A 20,320-nucleotide genomic window follows, 5' to 3' on the forward strand; every position below is an offset into this window, starting at 1 on the left:
TTGAGGGTGTCAATAACTTTTTAATTTAGGTTTTGAGGGGAATCTGTGATTTTCGTATGTGGGACTTTTGATTTCCTATTTCCCAAGAGAGGTTGATATTTGAATGGGCAGTGCCGTAGCAACTGGGGGGCAAGGCCCCCCCCAATAATTTTCTCAAAAATGGTTATTTTGCAAAATTTAAAGTTTTTCTTTTTTGATTTATCATAATTGTCACAATTGAGTGCATTTTCAAGCAATCTAGAGCTGGCCCTCCCGGTGTCACTAAACTTCACCCCCTCCCCCCAATATGAAAATGCTTCCTACGGCACTGATGGGGGTGTATCCCTACGTAAGGGGAGGGAGGGTCCCTCAAATGAGGCTAGAGATTGAAGTTTTCATCTTTATGATAGAAATTCGAATGTTGCTCTTCTCAGGGTGGGTTAAAATCTCAATTGAATTTTTGTATGACCCCACTTGAAAACTGTGTTGTTAAAAATCCACTTTATCCAATTTCTAAGAATTAAGAAAGATCGATTTTTCTTCATATATGCCAACGCAGTTTTAAGCAAGAGCAAGAGCTTAGTATTCAATTATATACTTATCTTATCTTTATAAGAACGTAAGAAATTTCGATGCTTTTGCAAACCTCGGATGCTTAGCTTTTAAGACTCTAAGCCTTAAAATGCCTAAAAATGTACATGAAATGTTTACAAAATTCCCATTTTTGGAAGTACGTTTAGTGTATTTGTACAAATATATAGTATGTTCTTGAGAAGGCGAATCCTTAGGATGTTCTCAATGTTGGCCTTGTTTGTTCTTACAAAGAAAAGGTACGACGTCATCTGTATTGCACCCAATCTCCCTGAGAGACCTTTCAAGTCAAATCGTACGACGGAATGTTCTTTGTCGTCGAATTGCTTTATAAATGATATCCATGAATTATCGCTGATCTAGCGCTCTTTACATTTTCACATGTTTTCATCATCCAAAAGAAAGGCATGCCTTTTGCTAACTTTATGACGTCATTTTCTCAGAATCCATTACATATTGATTAATGATTAATAAACTAAGTAGAGGCTACTCTGATTTTCCAAATTTTACATAATTATTCAAAAATTATCCCATTATGAAGAGCTTTTTTTTATTCTTTATTTGGCACGAGTGACCATTATTACTTAAAGACGCCATGCGTTGCGCTAATTGGCAACGACGTTTTTTTTTGACGAATTTGATGACGACATTGTTGTTGTCATAAAGCAACATGCCTGATGACAGAATTTTTGAAATATTTTATTTTTTCGATAGTAGTTTAGTTTGTCAAGACATTCAAGATGACGTTTACGAGCTTATGTTTTGATTTGGGAAAGGTCATGGACAAAAATATATCTCGTGTATTATTTGTTGTGTTGTGTATGTGGGAAATGGTGTGGATGTTATGTTAGGCTTCAAACCTTGGATTTTCTTTTGGACTAGGTAAATGGGGTGTTTACGTCTCACACCCTTTTTATAAGAGCGATTTTTTAAGAACAGTGTGGCTTGAAAACAATTAAATACTGAGCCTGACATAACTGAATGTTTAGCAAATCAATGTTCGAGTTAGTGAAGGTAGGGTCTTCAACCTAAGATACCTCAGTCTCCCCAAGAAATAAGAACGGAATACATAATGAGTTTCTTAGAGTGAAAACAAAATTAAGAAAAACAGAGCCTCGTCAAAGATCTACTGACTCTTATAAAAAAATGTGTAAAATAAAAGCTCTAACGGACACAAAAAAATGTAGAGGGATTAAACATATCGTTTTTAAAATTCTGTTACTGTAGGGAAAAAGGTTAAGGGAACATGAAGTTTCAAGAAAATTTTCCGTTACTGAGGAAGAAAACAAATTATGACGTCACAGATTTGACCACGTGATAATGACAGAGTGTTAATTGGCCCTCTAATCACTCGTTAAATAACATGTCTAGTTAATTAATAAATGTGTTCCTTATACACAAAACGAAGTTTAGGGAAGGGATTCTTTTGTATAAGGATATGGTGAAATTTTTTGGACACTACACGTTTTTTATGAAAATTTTTGAAACCTTGGAATTTTTTTAACTTTTTGAGCTTTAAGCCTAAAAATGTTCTTAACATGTTCTTATTTTAGCCATTTTTTGAATATTTTTGTAGATTTTCCTGAAATCCTGTGTTCTAGAGTCCGCTAAGCCTTAAACTGTTCTTAACTTTTTCTTAACATTTTGGCCATTGAAGCCTTATGGTGTTATAGTTTGTTTTTACAAAAAAAGAAAACGTCTTTGGGCTCTCTTTCTTTTCTTGTTTTTCAAAATATACACTTTTTTATAAGTACATCTTCGGGTGCTCTGAACTTTATTCGTTTGTAAACCTCAAAAATTTTAAGAGCATCTTGAAAGACTTTGGATGTTCTTAACTTTTTGGGTTTTAAGCTTAAGAAATTAGGATTTAGGAGTCCTAAAAGCCTTAAAATGTTCTTAAATTATCGTATCGTATATTACAAATCGTATATTACAATTGGGTCTTTTAAAAGTCAAAAGTTTGGTTGTTGTCTTTCTGTTTGCATGGAGATATCCCACTTATTTGTCTGACACTTTGTACTCCAATGTTTGTTCCGATGGAAGTACTTAAAAATACCGTCTTTTAAGCTTTTCCGGAAGTTGGGATTGTTTTTAGTTTGTTTGTTTTTTTGTTAAGGCTTTTCTGTATTTTTTTTTTGAAATTGGGTTCGGTTATATTCTGCGGAAAATTTGCGGAGAACATACATTTTCAAACCACGAAGACGACTCTTTACGTCAATAATGAGTCAATCTCTCTTCATTCAAGTGCCCCGTGATTTTCCATTGTGTTGTGTCTTCATTACGAAACTACAAAGAAAATCATAAGGCACTTGAATCGAGGGGTTATGTTTCTAGTTTCATTATTTGAACATTTGTTGGTCATTTGGTCGAAAGATGAACACTTTACTACATCACAAACTTCATCATCAAAGCGTAAGCTTGATAGGTGCCCGGGGGCACTAGGGGTATGTGCGGACGGGACCTCTGAAAACCGACCCTTACAGAGACCAAGTTTTTAGTGAAAAAGTGCTCCTTAAACAAACTTTTTTGAAAAATTTTCGATGATTTTTTTTTAATGTTTTACCTTTAAAGAGACATTTTCACAATTTCTTCTCTCGAAATCAAAAAAAAAATCCCTAAAATTCGTGAATTTTCCAACCCTTAGAGGGTCTACTGTGAAATCTTCTGATTTTCGTATTAACCTAAAGAAAGTGAAAGACTGACCATTATCGTCCATACATACCCCCCCCCCCCCCCCCCAGGGCAAGTGAGATGTCGAGATTTTTTCTGATACTTTCATAGATACTAGGTAGAAAACTCAAGCTCGAGAGAGGACTAAGTGTGTAAACGGCTGCCAACACCGGCTGTGTTATGGAACTTGACTTAGTTGGGAAGTATGTATTATTAAAGGTCATTAATTACCCATTAAGGAATTCTAAACTTCTTCCTACACATGACACGACGAAACACGAGAAATTCACTCTCGTGTCAACAGAGTGACGTCACATGATAAGTCTTTCAAAACAAAGTTAATGTTTAGAATGTAAATAAAGCTTTAGTAAACCTCCTGAATTCAATCTCTCATTACAGAGATTTGTGCCAGTTTTAAACCTTTGTTCAGGGGGTTTTAATACTGAGAGTTTAACATATTAACTAGTTTAACCATGTTTGTACTTTTGTAATGTTTTGTAATGGCTTTTGAACAAGTGTTGAGAGTTTTGGTCTGAAAGACTTTCTCTTGTTTTTGTTCCAGTTATCTCCTGTTATCTATAATTTGTAACTTTGTAACTTGTAAGTTGTAACTTGTAAGTTTTAAAGGAAAGATTTTCAATGTTCGTGATTTTGGCAAACAGGTGCCAACCTTTTGGGTCTGAGATTTAAATTGAATATCGACCTCTAAGCTACCAAATTTTACACAACTCTACCGCAATATTTGAGGGAAAATACCCGTTACGCACTTCACTTTATTACACATCCCGAGCTGCTGTTAGGTTAATTTGTTAAAGTTTTTTGTTTTAGAAGTGCGTGTTGACCTTGACCTTCTTATACATTGGTGACGAAACATTAAGTGAAAGAAAAAATCTGATTAAATAATTTTCTGAGGATTTGATTCAGTTCGGCAATCTGCGTCGAAATATATTGAAAATTATTTACTCGTTTTTCGAAATTTGAAGTTCGGGCAAGAAAGTTGCTTTTGGGCTATCTGTTAAATGTAATCGAATATTTCAATTTGGGAGAGATTTATAGCCTTATTAAATCATTTCTGAACTTTTGGGCGATAAAACTATCCTTCTCTCCTAAGTTAATGCGCTTCCAAATCGTTTGTGCCTATGAGATTTCGTGGGATTTTCCCTTTTTTCTCAAATAGTATGACCTTGATTTTTTTTTGAAACATGTTCACGTTAGTTACACGTCCTGTATGACGTGGGATTAAAATTTGTTCAAAATTTGATTATACAGTTTAAGCTCGAACCTTAAAAACTCGAACAAGTTGTATGGTTCCTCTCAGTGAACAATACCTTACTCCATAACTCGAAATTTCCTTAACTCGAGCAAATTTGTGTTCCCCTTGCGTGTTCGAATTATGGAGACTGCACTCCTGCCAATATGATGATCTTTTTCATGACATTGTTTCAAATATATCCACATCTTTTAGTTCAATTTAAATAACGTTACGATTCAATTTCAGACGAAAAAAACTGAAAAAAAAAATTGAAAATATTTTGAAAACGTATTTAAAAAACGAAAAGCAATTCACAAAAATGAAAGAAGTGTTAGATAATATCGGTCGTGAGATCACAGAAATTAATTTAAATAACTCGTCTGTTGGTGAGTCCAAAGTCCAACAAAAACGGCGTGACAAAATGGTGCCTCACTTATTCATACGTATCAACAGTGCCTCGTTTAACCCGTACTATTCATCACCACCGAGGACGCCATCATGTTTCCTTGACGACGGTGAGGAATATGATGACGATGCATTTTCTGATTCTGATTGTGATCTAGAAACTTCCAAGAGACAACCCATGACGTTGGAAGAGTTTGAGAAACATGTTGCAGAGCTACACGCGAATACCGATTATTTGTTTTCTGAAGAATATGCCGTAAGTTATGTTTTTTAACTATGAAACCTTACCCTTTTGAATTATATCTGAATGGGCTTTTCCAGAAAAAAAACTTTTTGGCGTTTTAAGTTTGTTATGTGTATAAGCCTTTAAAAGGTTGCAAGTGACAAAACCTTTCCGTAGGTGACTTATGTTTGCCGCCATTGTGTTTGTGCTCAAATCCTTCTGGACCGGACGTCATGACCGTACCGGATAACAAATTTCTGACAATCATCATAAGTATTGAAACACTGGATGACCTCTCTCACATTTGAAAAAACCAATATAATTCACTCAAAACTTCCAGAGCTTAAATTAACACCTGAAGTTTTCCGTTTTGTGTTACTGTTATCAGATTATAAATGGGATTTTTGACGAGAATCAGCTGATTTTTTCGTACGTAAGATTCACGGTAAGCTTTTGTTTTTGGGTTGTTTATAGTCTTTAGGTCCGAATCATCCGGAAAAGAATGAAGTCACATATGAAAATTCCAAGACAGAAGCAAACAGATTGAAAAATCGGTACCCTGATATCGTGGCATGTAAGTCGTATTTTAAGTTTTAAGGTTATCATTATGTACAAGGAGCAAGGTGTGTTTAAAGGGATAACCAGATGGTTTGTGATATTTGGCATGTGGGATCCTTTATTGTCCTGAGCAAAACCTTGAAATATTTTTGCCTAAATATTTTCCAAAGTCGAGATATTTAAGTACCAAGTTTTTGGTTTTTAGGATGAAAACAATAAAATTTCAACGTAAGAACCGTGTAAGAACCCATTTTCAAAAATTTCAAATTTTGATATCTCGATTTTGGAAAACTGTTACACAAAAATACTTTGAAGTTTTACTAAGGACTACAGAAGGTTTCTGTGATCTAAATATCTCAAACCATCTGATTATCCCTTTAAGTTTTATGATTATCATTATGTTCAAGGAACAAGACGGTGTTTGAATTCAAATACATTTGACACTCTCTATGACAGTCATTTTTAATATTATCGAATAGTAGAACGTCGAATTAGAGAGCGTCAAATTGTAGTCATTCATTTTAGATTCATTTGCAGCGATCTTTAGCTTTAGATTGATTAATCTTAGAGCCAGAAACAGATTGCGTTTAGATGTTTAAATCTGGGTAAAAGAGATTCATCCTCTACCATCCTGTAGAAGCAGGAGAAAAGTCTTTTTTCCACCCTCGCAAATCTTTCTGCTTAGGTGGGTGACGAACTTTTGAACTGAACCTCCTTCATCCCCCTCTTTGCCTTAAGTGGATTAATTTACGCGAGGATTATATTTCGCGAGTTTTCCGAAAATTTGCGAAATTTAATGCTTGCGAAAATTTTTTGACACCTGGTTTTTTGCCTAAAACACTGGCGAAAAGCTCTAGGAAAATAAATTATAGTTAAAAAAGGGCCGATTCGCAAAATAAATACCGCGAAAATTAGATTATTTTTGAATAAAATACAAAATACAGATAACTTCATATGTGATGGATGGTCTAAATATTTTGGTTATTCTATTGTATCATATTATGGTTTTAAAGTTATCCTAGTCAAAATATCTGGAGACTTTTTTGTTTTATGGTTTTTAAAGTTATCGACATCTTACTGTTGCAGATGACCAATCACGCGTCAGGTTGATGTCATTGGAGGGCGTGGTCGGTTCTAATTACATCAATGCCAATTACGTGGATGGTTACAACTCTCCTGCACAATTCATTGCAACCCAGGCCCCTCTTACACACACGGTCAGTGATTTCTGGAGAATGTGCTGGGAACGGAAATCTCATATTATTGTAATGCTGACAAACCTATTCGAACGCGGAAGGGTAAGTTGTCTTTTGAAATCTCACTTGTCCATATTGAAGCCACCTGTGACTATATTTTGAGTTCTATATCAACAACTGTTAGTTAACAACTGTTAGTCTCCATTTTAGAATTGAGATTAACCCGCTACAAATACTTTGTAATGTTACTATTGTATTGGTATATTTAGTCTTGAAATTAGCTTCTTCTTTTTCAGAAAAAATGCGATCAATACTGGCCAAACAGCGGAAAAGAATCCTACAAAAACTATGACGTCACTTTAATTGAAACGTCTCAATATGCTAACTACAGTATACGGAAACTTAAACTGGTCCGAACCTCCATAACGGCTGACGAACGGCGTCGTGGAGCCACTGAAAAAGTGTCTGACGGCACGGAAGGTCCAGAGGAACGTATGATATTTCAATACCATTTTGAAGAATGGCCAGATTTTGGGACGCCAAATGATCGTGGTTCGGTTATCTCCTTTATATTACATTGTCGAGAACATGAAGAAACACATCCTGGCCCACCTATTATACATTGCAGGTAAGCAAAAATTAAGGAGATAAAAAAAGAATTTTTTAGAAATGTTTGAAATTTATATGTGAAAAAGCGGAGGATTTTTCCTCCAAACTTTCTTTAGAAACACGTTTTTAGTTTGGTAGGCACAATGAATGGATATGAGAAGTACCAAGTTAATGTTAAAGAAAGTAAGTTAGATAAAGCACTAATATTATCTCGTACTTAGTATCGTATCGTATATAACGTCATGCTATAACATATAACTATTTAATGTACTGTTGACATATTTCAAACTACCCCAGTTCCAGTTCACAAACCTTTACCATCCTTTTTTATCGATTTCACATGAAAGCTAATCTCCAAGCAGATTCTGATACTCCGCGCATGACACGTATCCACTCTAAAGGCCGGTAGGGCTGGTAAGAGAATCTACCAAGGTTGGTTGACTGCTTTGATCTTTTTCATACAGTTTTGGGATGAATATTAAATGAGCTTTTGAGCGTCCCAACAAAATCAACTGTCAACCATATTTATAAACAATACATAAACATTAGAACCCAGTCGCTTTCGTTTTCGTCTTTTTCATACAGTTTTAGGGTGAATATTAAATGAGCTTTTGAGCGTCCCAACAAAATTAACTGTCAATCATATTTCTAAATAATACATAAACATTAGAACCTAGTCGTTTTCGTTTTCGTCTTTTTCATACAGTTTTAGGGTGAATATTAAATAAGCTTTTGAGCGTCCCAACAAAATCAACTGTCAATCATATTTCTAAATAATACATAAACATTAGAACCTAGTCGTTTTCGTTTTCGTCTTTTTCATACAGTTTTAGGGTGAATATTAAATGAGCTTTTGAGCGTCCCAACAAAATTAACTGTCAATCATATTTCTAAATAATACATAAACATTAGAGCCCAGTCGCTTTCGCTTTCGTCTTTTTCATACAGTTTTAGGGTGAATATTAAATAAGCTTTTGAGCGTCCCAACAAAATTAACTGTCAATCATATTTCTAAATAATACATAAACATTAGAGCCCAGTCGCTTTCGTTTTCGTCTTTTTCATACAGTTTTAGGGTGAATATTAAATGAGCTTTTGAGCGTCCCAACAAAATCAACTGTCAATCATATTTCTAAATAATACATAAACATTAGAGCCCAGTCGCTTTCGTTTTCGTCTTTTTCATACAGTTTTAGGGTGAATATTAAATGAGCTTTTGAGCGTCCCAACAAAATTAACTGTCAACCATATTTATAAACAATACATAAACATTAGAACCCAGTCGCTTTCGCTTTCATCTTTTTCATACAGTTTTATGATGAATATTAAATGAGCTTTTGAGCGTCCCAACAAAATCAACTGTCAATCATATTTCTAAATAATACATAAACATTAGAGCCCAGTCGCTTTCGCTTTCATCTTTTTCATACAGTTTTAGGATGAATATTAAACAAGAGGCCCAAGGGCATGAAGGCCCAGAGTCTAAAAACCAATAAACAGGGCTTTGTCATATCTAGTTTGTTTTCGCTTCCTTGAAGGCCGAGTTTCAATCCTTACTCGCACAAATTTCGCACAGTGGGATCGCAAAAATCATGCTTTGGAAAATTTAGAAGGGAACAGGTACAAGAAATGAGAGTTAAATAACAATATCAATGTATTTATTTCTTTTAAACCTAGCAAACTCAAGGAATTCGGATTGGCTGAGAAAGCTGCAAGATGGGTTGAATTCGCTATTTAAATCTGAGCCGAGTAAACCGAGTAGATGCCGAGTATATCAATGTCAGCCGAGTAAATTCAAGTTTAGCCGAGTTTTCCGAATAAATCAGTGTAACAATTAAACGAGTTTGTCGAGTTAATCCGTATAAACTGAATAGATTCAAGTTTAGCTGAGTTTTCAAAGTAAATCCGTGAACGCTGAATAGATGCAAGTTCGCTGATTTATACTATTGTTGCACTCCACCTGATGATGATGATGCAATGACACCTAAAGCAGAAAAAAATCAATATATTAAATGTATACATCCCAAGATCTTCAATTAAAAGGGGTGTGTTAAAATAAAGCAACATTGATCTGATGATGTGATTCTATGCGATTGAGCTCCCTACACAGAATAATTACTTAATTTTATCACTGCCAAGGAGTTTCATTAATTATATAACATAAATATTTGTTGCATCTCCTTTCTATGAAACTTTTTCTCTCAGACCCCCCTCTTTTGCACTTTAAAGTCTCTTTTGAAGGGGTTTGGACTATGACTGACTAATCTTGAGGAAATAGACCAGGCGATGACTTGCTGTCGCACCACTTTTCAATAGAACTTCTCTTAGTGTTTTTTATTCTCACTGATACGTAGGATTTAGAAATCCACAGAGTTGATGTCGAAAATTTGGAGGTCAGAAATTCTCATATCTAATATGACCAACTGGTAGGGCTTGAAGAGTAGATGAAAAAAGTGGCCTCAGTACGCTCATAGTAAAGGTCAGGTATGTTTTTGGAAAAAGTGTGATTATTTAGAATCACTCAAGCGTTATCTTCCACTTCAAACCGAGAAAGTGACAGAGAACTCACCTAAAATTGGGTATCAGTATTGATCTTCTGTTGCCCATGTCTTTAAGGTTGATTGAGCAGACCAGCGCAGGACACTGTAAAGAAAACAAAAAGATTAGTATCTGTCTGAAAATAACAGTATTTTTCACTGATTACACCCAAGTCAGTTCTCACCTAAGTTAAAACTTCTCCTGACTTGTTTTGTGCTACTGCTTTTTTGGACGCATCTGGGATTAAAACAAAGGTTCTTAAATTTTAGGGCAGACTCAAACCCACTCCCCTCCTGGGTCACTTTTTGAAAATGGTTTGGTGAGAGGGAATTCTGGCCTCAGAGTACTGTTGCTCTATTGCCACGTTCTTTTGAGAAAAATTGTGACCTGCGTTTCGAACTAGCCAGTCAAACGACAATCAAACCAATAAAATACCAGCAATACTGTAGACCTTTTGATTTTACAGCAACAATATAAAAAATGTTATGCATCCCCTATTTTGTATCCACGCAATAGGGCAGCAAGCTAAAACATGTTCCGTTCGCGTCATCTTCAAATCCAGTCGGTCGGTCAGTAGTAAATTTTGTCGGGTTTTTTAAATCTAGTAAATCCCGAAGAATCAAGTCGGCAATCAACAAAATCTCTTGCCGCCATCTTTAATTTGCCAAATTAAATGTGCGCGCGCATGTGAGAACCTTAAAAGCAGACCTTAATTTTGGCTCTCGGGGGTATTGGCCCTAACCGCGTCGCCGAATTTCGACTTGAAAATTTCAATAAGGGTACATGAAAAAGCTCGAACGCGACTCAATGTGGGTTAAGTAAACAAAAACTCGTAGCGAATGATGATTCAAAGAAGTGCTTAGCTATCAAAAACTTTTTCCGACATTTTGCCGACTTGTACGACTCGGGATTAATGTTTTGAAGGTGAGTCGGTTGGGCGATGTGAACGGAACATATTTTAGCTTGCCACCTAGATAGGAAAATTTAAACCACTATTGGGGCTGTCCACATTGTATTTGTGCACTGAAAATGTCCAAATTTGGGTTCCCCCCACCCCTGTTCCAAAGCGTATGCAAATGTCTACCACTCCAGTCTGTAAATGGGGGGCGGGGTTGACGACACAGAATTTAAGTCTAAATGATTTAAGGAAGTCGGATGTCCGTTGTCGGAGAAGGATATTTTTTCCCACCGGACAATCAAAACACTGGACATGACCAGTCCGGTGCGTACGGTGTTTCTTAATTTTTTGTTTCATAAATGTCCGGCGTCCAAAATTCCCTGTATGTAACACCGGACTGACACTGGACTTATTGCGTCCGGTGTAGCGAAAGGATACTTTTTGCCACCGGACAAATACACCAGACAGTCCGGTGCGTTGGCACGGTCCTATAAAATCTTGAGTATCAATCTTTGATCGATCTCCCAATCCGGATCAATAAGTAATCCATAAATCACATCTCATCCTATTGAGCGCAGGGGTCTGGAAGGAAATTCCAAGGCCCTGATTTTTACAGAAAACTATGTCGTCCGCAGGGGTAAATAAAGATGACGAAGTTTAAATAAAAAGGTCTAAGTGCTATCTATTTTGACAGCAAGGAAAAACCAACATACCTTTCAAACATTATAATCCTTATTGTTCATGGTACTTGGAAGCAGGAGAGATGTTGCCACAACACGGTTGAATGACAAAAAAAATTAAACAGAAATTGTATACAAGCATCCTTCTTCTTTCTCGATAAGATTTTGAAAGGAAGTTTCGCAGAAATCCAACCACGTTGTTGAGAGCTAGTCTGAGCATAGGCTGATTGAATTATAAGTAACGAACATTGTGGTCTGAACGAAAATCTAAGTTCTAAACCAACCTGTTAGTCTTTCCCGAACAAAAAATATAGCGCGAAGTTGTAGATCTCAATTATTGTTTTATTTATCTGTTCAAGCCTCTCCATTATAGCCAAACAGCCTGGATGGTTTTTTATTATATGACGGAATGCGGCTAATAGCTTAGCGTAACACACGAGCACGACTCTCTTGAAAGGCCCAGTACGCTAAAGCTCTGGGCCAATAAGCTTTTGAGCGTCCCAACAAAATCAACTGTCAATCATATTTCTAAATAATACATAAACATTAGAACCCAGTCGCTTTCGTTTTCGTCTTTTTCATACAGTTTTAGGGTGAATATTAAATAAGCTTTTGAGCGTCCCAACAAAATTAACTGTCAATCATATTGCTAAATAATACATAAACATTAGAGCCCAGTCGCTTTCGTTTTCGTCTTTTTCATACAGTTTTAGGGTGAATATTAAATGAGCTTTTGAGCGTCCCAACAAAATTAACTGTCAATCATATTTCTAAATAATACATAAACATTAGAACCCAGTCGCTTTCGTTTTCGTCTTTTCATACAGTTTTAGGGTGAATATTAAATGAGCTTTTGAGCGTCCCAACAAAATTAACTGTCAATCATATACATAAACAATACATAAACATTAGAACCCAGTCGCTTTCGCTTTCGTTTTTTTCATACAGTTTTAGGGTGAATATTAAATAAGCTTTTGAGCGTCCCAACAAAATTAACTGTCAATCATATTTCTAAATAATACATAAACATTAAAGCCCAGTCGCTTTCGCTTTCGTCTTTTTCATACAGTTTTAGGGTGAATATTAAATGAGCTTTTGAGCGTCCCAACAAAATTAACTGTCAATCATATACATAAACAATACATAAACATTAGAGCCCAGTCGCTTTCGCTTTCGTCTTTTTCATACAGTTTTAGGGTGAATATTAAATGAGCTTTTGAGCGTCCCAACAAAATTAACTGTCAATCATATACATAAACAATACATAAACATTAGAGCCCAGTCGCTTTCGCTTTCGTCTTTTTCATACAGTTTTAGGGTGAATATTAAATAAGCTTTTGAGCGTCCCAACAAAATCAACTGTCAATCATATTTCTAAATAATACATAAACATTAGAGCCCAGTCGCTTTCGTTTTCGTCTTTTTCATACAGTTTTAGGGTGAATATTAAATAAGCTTTTGAGCGTCCCAACAAAATTAACTGTCAATCATATACATAAACAATACATAAACATTAGAACCCAGTCGTTTTCGCTTTCGTTTTCAATTTTTTAAAGCCAAAAGGCAACGTGGTTCTGATTGTTTTGGCTGAGCAACCATGTCAGATCATCACATTCGCCATATCCTTCAGAGCAAAGCGTGGCATGCGTAGAATAGATTGATCTGTTATGAGATTACATGAAAGCGTACCCTCGGTTCTTATCTACTCCAACAACTTATGTTTCTTTTGCAGTGCTGGTGTTGGGAGGACTGGAACATATATAATGTTGGATTCACTAATGAGAAGATTTGACCATACAAAAGATGTCGAAGTATTTTCTTCCCTAAAGAAATTGAGAAAACAACGAAATTATCTGGTCCAACAGGAGGTATACTATCACATTAATCATCATTAAGTCGATATTTTACGTGGATATCCCACTACTCTTGGACTTTTTGACGACAGTCTCGTGATTATGTTTTGTTTAGCCGGCTTGGTCATCTATGAACTGGACGAAACATAGGAAAGGAGCCGTGAACCCTTGATTTTGCGCCCTGACCACTCAGTCATTGCTCCTCATTCCTATGATACTCTTTACAATAACTTTGTTGTTTTGCAATCTTTAGTGTGTTTCAATTTTATATTGATGGGATTTTGATTGTAATTATGGTACCTGCATTAAGGCCGGTCTCCACTTGCGCGCGCTTCGATCGCACTTTTTCGAGCAGAGCTTCCACGCTCTTGGTCAAACGAAACATGAAGCCATTGGCGCGAGCTGACGTAACGGTTGAAAAAAGATGAAATGTGTTCAACTTTTTTTTCAAGCGCGCGCTGCATTTTTATGACGAGTAAAAAGGATCGAAACCAAAAAGTGCGATCGCAGCGCGTGCAAGTGGAGACCGGCCTTTAAGTCGCATCTTAGAACCGCAATGCAATGACTTCAGACATTTTGACGTCATTCCTCCCTGTTAAACTCGAGTACAGTCTCCTGACGGGTTCATAGGTGTATTTTTGCAATATAAAGCTCACATTCTGTTCACTTTCAAATTCTCAAACACTGTTCTTCCCTATTTCAGTGTCAATATATATTCGTACACGACACCATACTGGATTATATGATGTCTGGCTCAACATTAATACCAGTTGAAACGCTAGAAGAAACAGTCAATTCTAAAGAATTCTTCCAACAAATTGATCATCAATGGAATGTATGTGTTGATTTTTACATTAACCGTTTCATATCAGGCACATGTTTTATATCAGGACAGTGTCTGCCTATTGTTCTATTGTGCTGATATAAGCAAAAAATGTTTTTCTTTTCCTCCTTTTGACCAATCTTGCTCCACATCCGTGTCAATTCAAGATCAAAAAGCTTGTATATCAAAATTGATGAGTAAGCAAACAATATCAATATTATTTAAAACAAAACCTTTAAGTAGGAATTTTTATTAAATCAGTTTGCGCACCTGTTTTTGTTTTTTAAGAACATAGGATTTAGCCAAAATATTAAGAATAAGTTAAGAACATTATTAGGCTGTGCGGTCTCAAAAACAACTGTAGGAAATAATGCGCAAAAAAGCTCACAAATTAGTGAAAATAAGAACATTTTTATTTGGCTGTGCGGACTCTAAAAGTTAAGAGATAAGAAGGGCTTGTAAAATTTTGGATGCTGTTATAAAGAAACGTTTCCCCCAATTTTTCACTTACAAGGGCTATGATTGTCTATAATTGTGCATTCTGATTTTCTAGTTCCTTTTTCTGCCTTTTTCAGTTATTACCAGTATTCTGAGCAAACACACTAAACTATCAACGAGATAAATAAATGAAAATTTTTTGAAGTTCCATCATTGTACATTGACTTCTTCATTATTTTTCTCACTTCAAGATACTTGAAAAACAAAAGATTTCACCGCATTTACAAGTGTTATGTCATCGCCCCTATAATACCAACAAAAATCGAGATCACAATGTCGTTCCAGGTAATTAAACCACGTGATTTTAATCAACGGTGCCTATTAAAGGAAGAAGAACCCTTCTTCCTCCATAGCCTATACTATACTTCACCCGCGTTTTTTCTACGCAATTAACATCTATTCCACTTTGCGACTTTTCGAATGTCGGTTTTTGGTAGCCTATACTAGACGTCACGGATTTTTTTCCACGCTGTAACGTCTATTCCACTTTGCGGCTTAGCCAATCCTAATCTGTAAAAATCGAAATAATTTATGCGATACCCCTAAAGGGTTTGTAAAACCTCGACAGAAATGAGTTTTAGCCGAACCAAATTTCAGCAAAATACACGAATTTATTATCTTTAGGGATATTCAACAGCGTTTCTATTTTTGCGGTTGCCCCACCGGTCAATCTGTAAAGTTTAAAAAAAAAGCGGGTTTATGTATTTGCACTTTCGAGGACGGTAGAATGACTGAAGTGAATTGGAAAAACCTGCAGTTCTGATCCGCAAAATTGAAGACGGTAAAAGAGCTGATTTACCGTTGTCCTCAGCTGATCAGGATGTAGTCAAATTAGAACCTTACCGTCTTCGTCGCAAAAAACACACAGACATAAACTCGGTAAAGTCACCGCTATCTCAGAAAATAAATCTTTTGTTGTTTTATAGTGGATTCTCATCGTGTAAGGATATCAGTAAGGTCGGCAATCGAAGGAACAGATTATATAAATGCTTCGTTCTTTGATGTAAGTATAACTTTAAATAGGCTATTCCAGAAAATTTGTACCCCCTATGTTAAGGTCTTTTTTGGGAATATTAACCCCGGCCCGCTAATCGGATTATCTTCAATTTGTTTGTAAGTTTGTCAATGGATCTGTACTAAGGCAAAAATTAAAAAAATGTAACATTATTTTCTGACCCGGGGTCAGACTTCGTTAGTAGTTGATACATTAGTATTCAGAGCTTACTTAATACTGTTTGTACATAAAAGTTATCTTTAGAGTTCTATTTCAATGATCTTAAGTTATCAAAAATAGCAAAAGAAAAAATTTTTACGGCCGGCCGCATGAGAGCTTTTTTCCTTCACCTGCATTCCGGAAACACTACATTTTTTTTATTTTCGCTTAAGTGGCAGTTTTTACACTAGGCTTGGATAGTGGTAGTATCGGAGCATTTGTTTTGAACTATTTCCATCAATGATCTTTACTATTGATTTTGTCGTATATATTTTTATTGGATTGGTTTCGCTAGTTTTGGGTTCAGTTGTTAAACTTTTTCTTTTGTAAACGTGGGTTTTGGCCTTCATCAACAGTTCGGTATTGCTTTCTTCATGTTAGTAGTTGTTAGTATGGATGCCACTCATGAAATGTGCAACAAACTATAATACAATGTGGTTTAGGAAGATTCAATTTTAAATAAATTGTTTCAATTGTATTCGAGGTATATAATACACCCCCTTCTCACAAACCCGGTGGAATTTTTTCAGCCAGTGAGGATAAAAATAACAGACTGAAACTCGATGGAGATTGATATTTTCATATTTTTTGCGGCTGGGGACTTTCGTTTTCAAGTCAGAAAATTCAGTGGGGAATGGAAAAATAGCATAGTATTTCGCAGTGAGGATTGGTTTGTTTGATTACTTTCAGTGGGGACAAAATATTGGAGGGTAACTTTCCACCGGGGACGATATTTTGGTCAATTTTCCCAGTGTGAAGGGGTCCCAGTGGGTCTGTGAGAAGGGGGTGTTATAATAAAATAATTGATGTTTTTTTATTCGTAGAGCTACCACCATAGAAATTCATACATAGTAACGCAACATCCTTTAACGAACACTTTAGAAGATTTCTGGAGAATGATCTGGGAACACAACTCACTCATCGTCATCAATTTAACGCAACATGAAGAATGTCAAGAGGTATGACTGCTGTGTTTCTATTGATTGGAAATATGAAATAGGGGAATTCTATTAGTTGGAAATATGAAATAGAGGAATTCTATTAAAGTCTGTCTCAAAATAATTTGCAGCCGAGACAAAAAATAGCTGTAGCTTTTGATAGAATTTGAATGAAGTTGTGATTTTGTGCTCGTTGAAAAAATTTTTGTGAGTGGAATATCATCAAGCAAAAAAAAATTGAAAAATAAAGAAAAATGAAAAATGAAGAAGAAAAAAATCAACTTCTTGTAGAAATGTAGTATAATTACCATTTTCACAGGACTGATTCTTCAATCTTTGACCATCATCACTGTGAAAAAATTTCTTAAAAATATTCATTCAATCAAAAGATATATATCAAACAAAGTTTGTCATTGGTTGATTGACAAAAGGCTGTTTTTTGTCGTTTTTTACTGCTTTATAGAGTCAACCAGCAATAATTTTTGTTTGATATATTTGGCTCATGTCATTTTTTCGACCAAAATGGGATAAGGGAATGCTCTTTCTCGAAAGTATGAAATGGGGGGGGGACTCTCTTGGTGAAAAATGGAATGGGGGAATTCTATTGTTTGACAAGATGAAATAAAACTCCATTGACCTAAAAAGGGCTAAAATAATATGCAGTGTTTCAATTGTTTGAAAAGATAATAGAGGAAATATGATTTGTTGAAAATATGAAAAAACATAATCGTATTTGTAGAATATAGGGGCTAAAAATATACGTCCAGCGACCATATGAGGTGGGTTGCTAAGAGCCTCCTCAAATCACTAATTTTTGGCACTTTTTCCCTATTATAGCCCTCAACCTTTAAGCCAATAAAATCAATCAAATGTTTTTGAACCTGTTATGTTCGTGTTATTTTTCAACATACTTAAACATAAAAAGCAATGTCTTGGTCAAGCCATTTTGCTGCTACTTGTTTGTAAATGATTCAAATAGTTCATTCAAATTTACTTTCAAAGTCTCTTGAGGCCGCTTCTATTAAAAATAATTATAACTAAAGTAATACCTTTATGTTCCTATCTGTCACAGGGTGATTATCCAGACTACATACCAATTGAAAGTGAACAAACCTTCGGTCATTTTCATTTACGAATCGACGAAGAACGGATTGAAAATAATTATACATGTAGGAAAATTACCCTGCGGAATGACGAGACTAGAGTAAGTGATAATATTTATCATTTTTATTTTGTTCATTATAGGTAAGTAGTTACTCAAATAATTTTATGAAAACTTATAAATATTTATCCTTTTATAATATATACAGAGTATTTCGGTGGTAAAAGAGATTTCAATTAAATTAGGCAGTAGAACCAAGTGATACTCTCTCATGTATTGAATTAACGGAACATGCAACCCGTAATATCTTTGATAATGATTCTGAAGGACCAATAGACCTTCATTTACGTTACGAGCATCACTTGCCTCGTTTTGAAATCATTGCTATGGTGATTAACTCGCAGCGGATTTTATCAAAACTACTTCCTATTCATAAAAAAATCATATAATGTCTAAAGAGACATATTCACCATGGTAATTGTTAGAATACGAGGCAAGTGATGTTCGTTACGTAATTTATGAAAAGGTCTATACAATAGCAATAAATTTTTAACCGCCTAAGTCTATATTATAAAATGCATTGAATTGACGGAGCATGCAACTCGTAATATCTTTGGTGATAAACCGATTCATTATTTCCAGGAAGACCAATACAATAGCAACGAACGACAAATCTATCATTATCATTTCAAAGAATGGGCCACAGACTTCTACCCACGGAACGCATTTTTATTCGAATTACTGACAGATGTGGTGCAATGTCAATCTAAAGTAAGGAATTGGTATCCAAGAAGACGGAGTTTTGTACAAAACAGAGACCCAGAACCACCTATTACTATACATTGCAGGTTGGTACATATATACAGATTTATAAAGCCCGAAGGGCTAGATGTCGTAAGAGTGAATATCGCAAGAAATATAGTTTCTATTGTTAAAAATCCGCGTAGCTTCTGATTGGTCAAGCGCTGAAATTCAATTGTAATGTGACGTGACCTTGGTAGGATTTCCTACCTAACCACGGCACACCTTCTAGCAAAAGTACGACATCTAGCCCTTTCGGGCTTTATAAATCTATGGGTTGGTATTACACTGAACGTTTCACTTTTCCCGGTAAACACGAAGTTGTTATAAACATGTCTCTTTTCGTCTTTTTTCTCGTCGGGAGTTATAGTGAACTCTACTATTGCAATTAAAAGGGGTGTATTTAATTTATATTTCATATTTATTCTATATCAAGAGTAACTAGAAATTTAATTACAAAAATGACGCAAAAGATTGAATTATTTAAAAAGAAATTCGGGATCAAAAGTTATCAAAAGTTAGGACTCTTTTTATACGAAAAATTGGGATTGAAAATTGGTCAAAAGCTACTATTTTCTAAATTTTGTTTGGTTAAAGATAAACCTTCTAGTCCATCTTTATCAAAATGTTTTTCAGTGCAATTTTTGAATTTTCAGATTTAGGAATAGTTGGTCTAGCAGAAAATGTATAACATGCCATGCCGTGTAGTTTTGTTGGTTACATCAGTCATCAAACATTTTATACACGATAATTATGAAAAATTCGCTATGGTCAGAGCCCTTACTATGAAGGATATGTTTTCATTTTCCCTTGTTTTTCTCTTTAGTTGCGGGTCAGGACGTTCAGCCATATTTGCACTACTATTAAGTTTCAAAGAGCAATTGGAAAGTTCTTATCGTTTCGTTGATGTATATAGTACGGTGAAATCAATGATGACGAGGCGACCTTTTCTACTACAAAATAAGGTGAGAAATGATTCTTTTCTATCATAGTCCTTAAGTGAGGCCCCCAGCGGTTTTCGTGATGGCGTGATTGGCGTTTTTTCAAGTTCGTGATTTCGTGATTAAAGGAACCAGCGCGATCAACGTGATCGTGATAGAAAAAAATTTAACTCATGATAATGTGACTTGGGAATTTTTTTTGCGTGATTGCGTTATTTGAAAGGTGACTGGGGGCCTCTTAAGTGTGTGTTCCTTCTTTTGCTACAATGTAGAACCTGCTCTCAAGGGAATAACTTGGGTGACATATGGTTTCCGCGTGTCAGCGAAGAAGAGTGCACAACTAAGCGAATGTACTTTAGAACAAGTTGCGTAGTTCCGCAGTGCTGCAATGTTCCGCAACGTTGCGATTTTTTGCAACGCTTCAGGGAGGTGCGAAGCCTGGGGTCCACTTAAAGTCAGCCAAAAGTAGACTCTAGTCTAGGAGGTGCGCTGCTAGAATAGTCTAGTCCTTTTCTTACGGTGTTATTTGAATCGAGTGCAAAAATTTGGCAT

General features: G+C 35.6%; 1 protein-coding gene and 1 long non-coding RNA gene across 2 annotated transcripts in view; one reads left to right on the plus strand and one right to left on the minus strand.

The window, feature by feature from the left end:
* LOC136798622 (receptor-type tyrosine-protein phosphatase epsilon-like) overlaps positions 1 to 20,320 on the plus strand; it is a 39,764-nt gene that overhangs the window by 17,615 nt on the left and 1,829 nt on the right. Inside the window, exons 12-23 of the mRNA XM_067055255.1 lie at positions 5,056 to 5,153; positions 5,595 to 5,694; positions 6,765 to 6,976; positions 7,171 to 7,502; positions 13,332 to 13,467; positions 14,156 to 14,287; positions 14,965 to 15,058; positions 15,700 to 15,776; positions 16,811 to 16,945; positions 17,997 to 18,128; positions 18,669 to 18,874; positions 19,654 to 19,792. Coding sequence (XP_066911356.1) covers positions 5,056 to 5,153; positions 5,595 to 5,694; positions 6,765 to 6,976; positions 7,171 to 7,502; positions 13,332 to 13,467; positions 14,156 to 14,287; positions 14,965 to 15,058; positions 15,700 to 15,776; positions 16,811 to 16,945; positions 17,997 to 18,128; positions 18,669 to 18,874; positions 19,654 to 19,792 — 1,793 coding nt within the window. The remainder of the gene's footprint in view (positions 1 to 5,055; positions 5,154 to 5,594; positions 5,695 to 6,764; positions 6,977 to 7,170; positions 7,503 to 13,331; positions 13,468 to 14,155; positions 14,288 to 14,964; positions 15,059 to 15,699; positions 15,777 to 16,810; positions 16,946 to 17,996; positions 18,129 to 18,668; positions 18,875 to 19,653; positions 19,793 to 20,320) is intronic.
* LOC136798623 (uncharacterized) lies at positions 9,397 to 11,723 on the minus strand. Its single transcript, XR_010845409.1, has 3 exons — positions 11,633 to 11,723; positions 10,053 to 10,126; positions 9,397 to 9,467 (listed from the first exon to the last, which is right to left on the minus strand). It is a non-coding gene; the product is annotated as an uncharacterized lncRNA (long non-coding RNA).

Source organism: Clytia hemisphaerica, unplaced genomic scaffold, assembly GCF_902728285.1.
Source record: "Clytia hemisphaerica strain Z4C2 unplaced genomic scaffold, Clytia hemisphaerica genome assembly, whole genome shotgun sequence".
Taxonomy (NCBI): Eukaryota; Metazoa; Cnidaria; class Hydrozoa; order Leptothecata; family Clytiidae; genus Clytia; species Clytia hemisphaerica.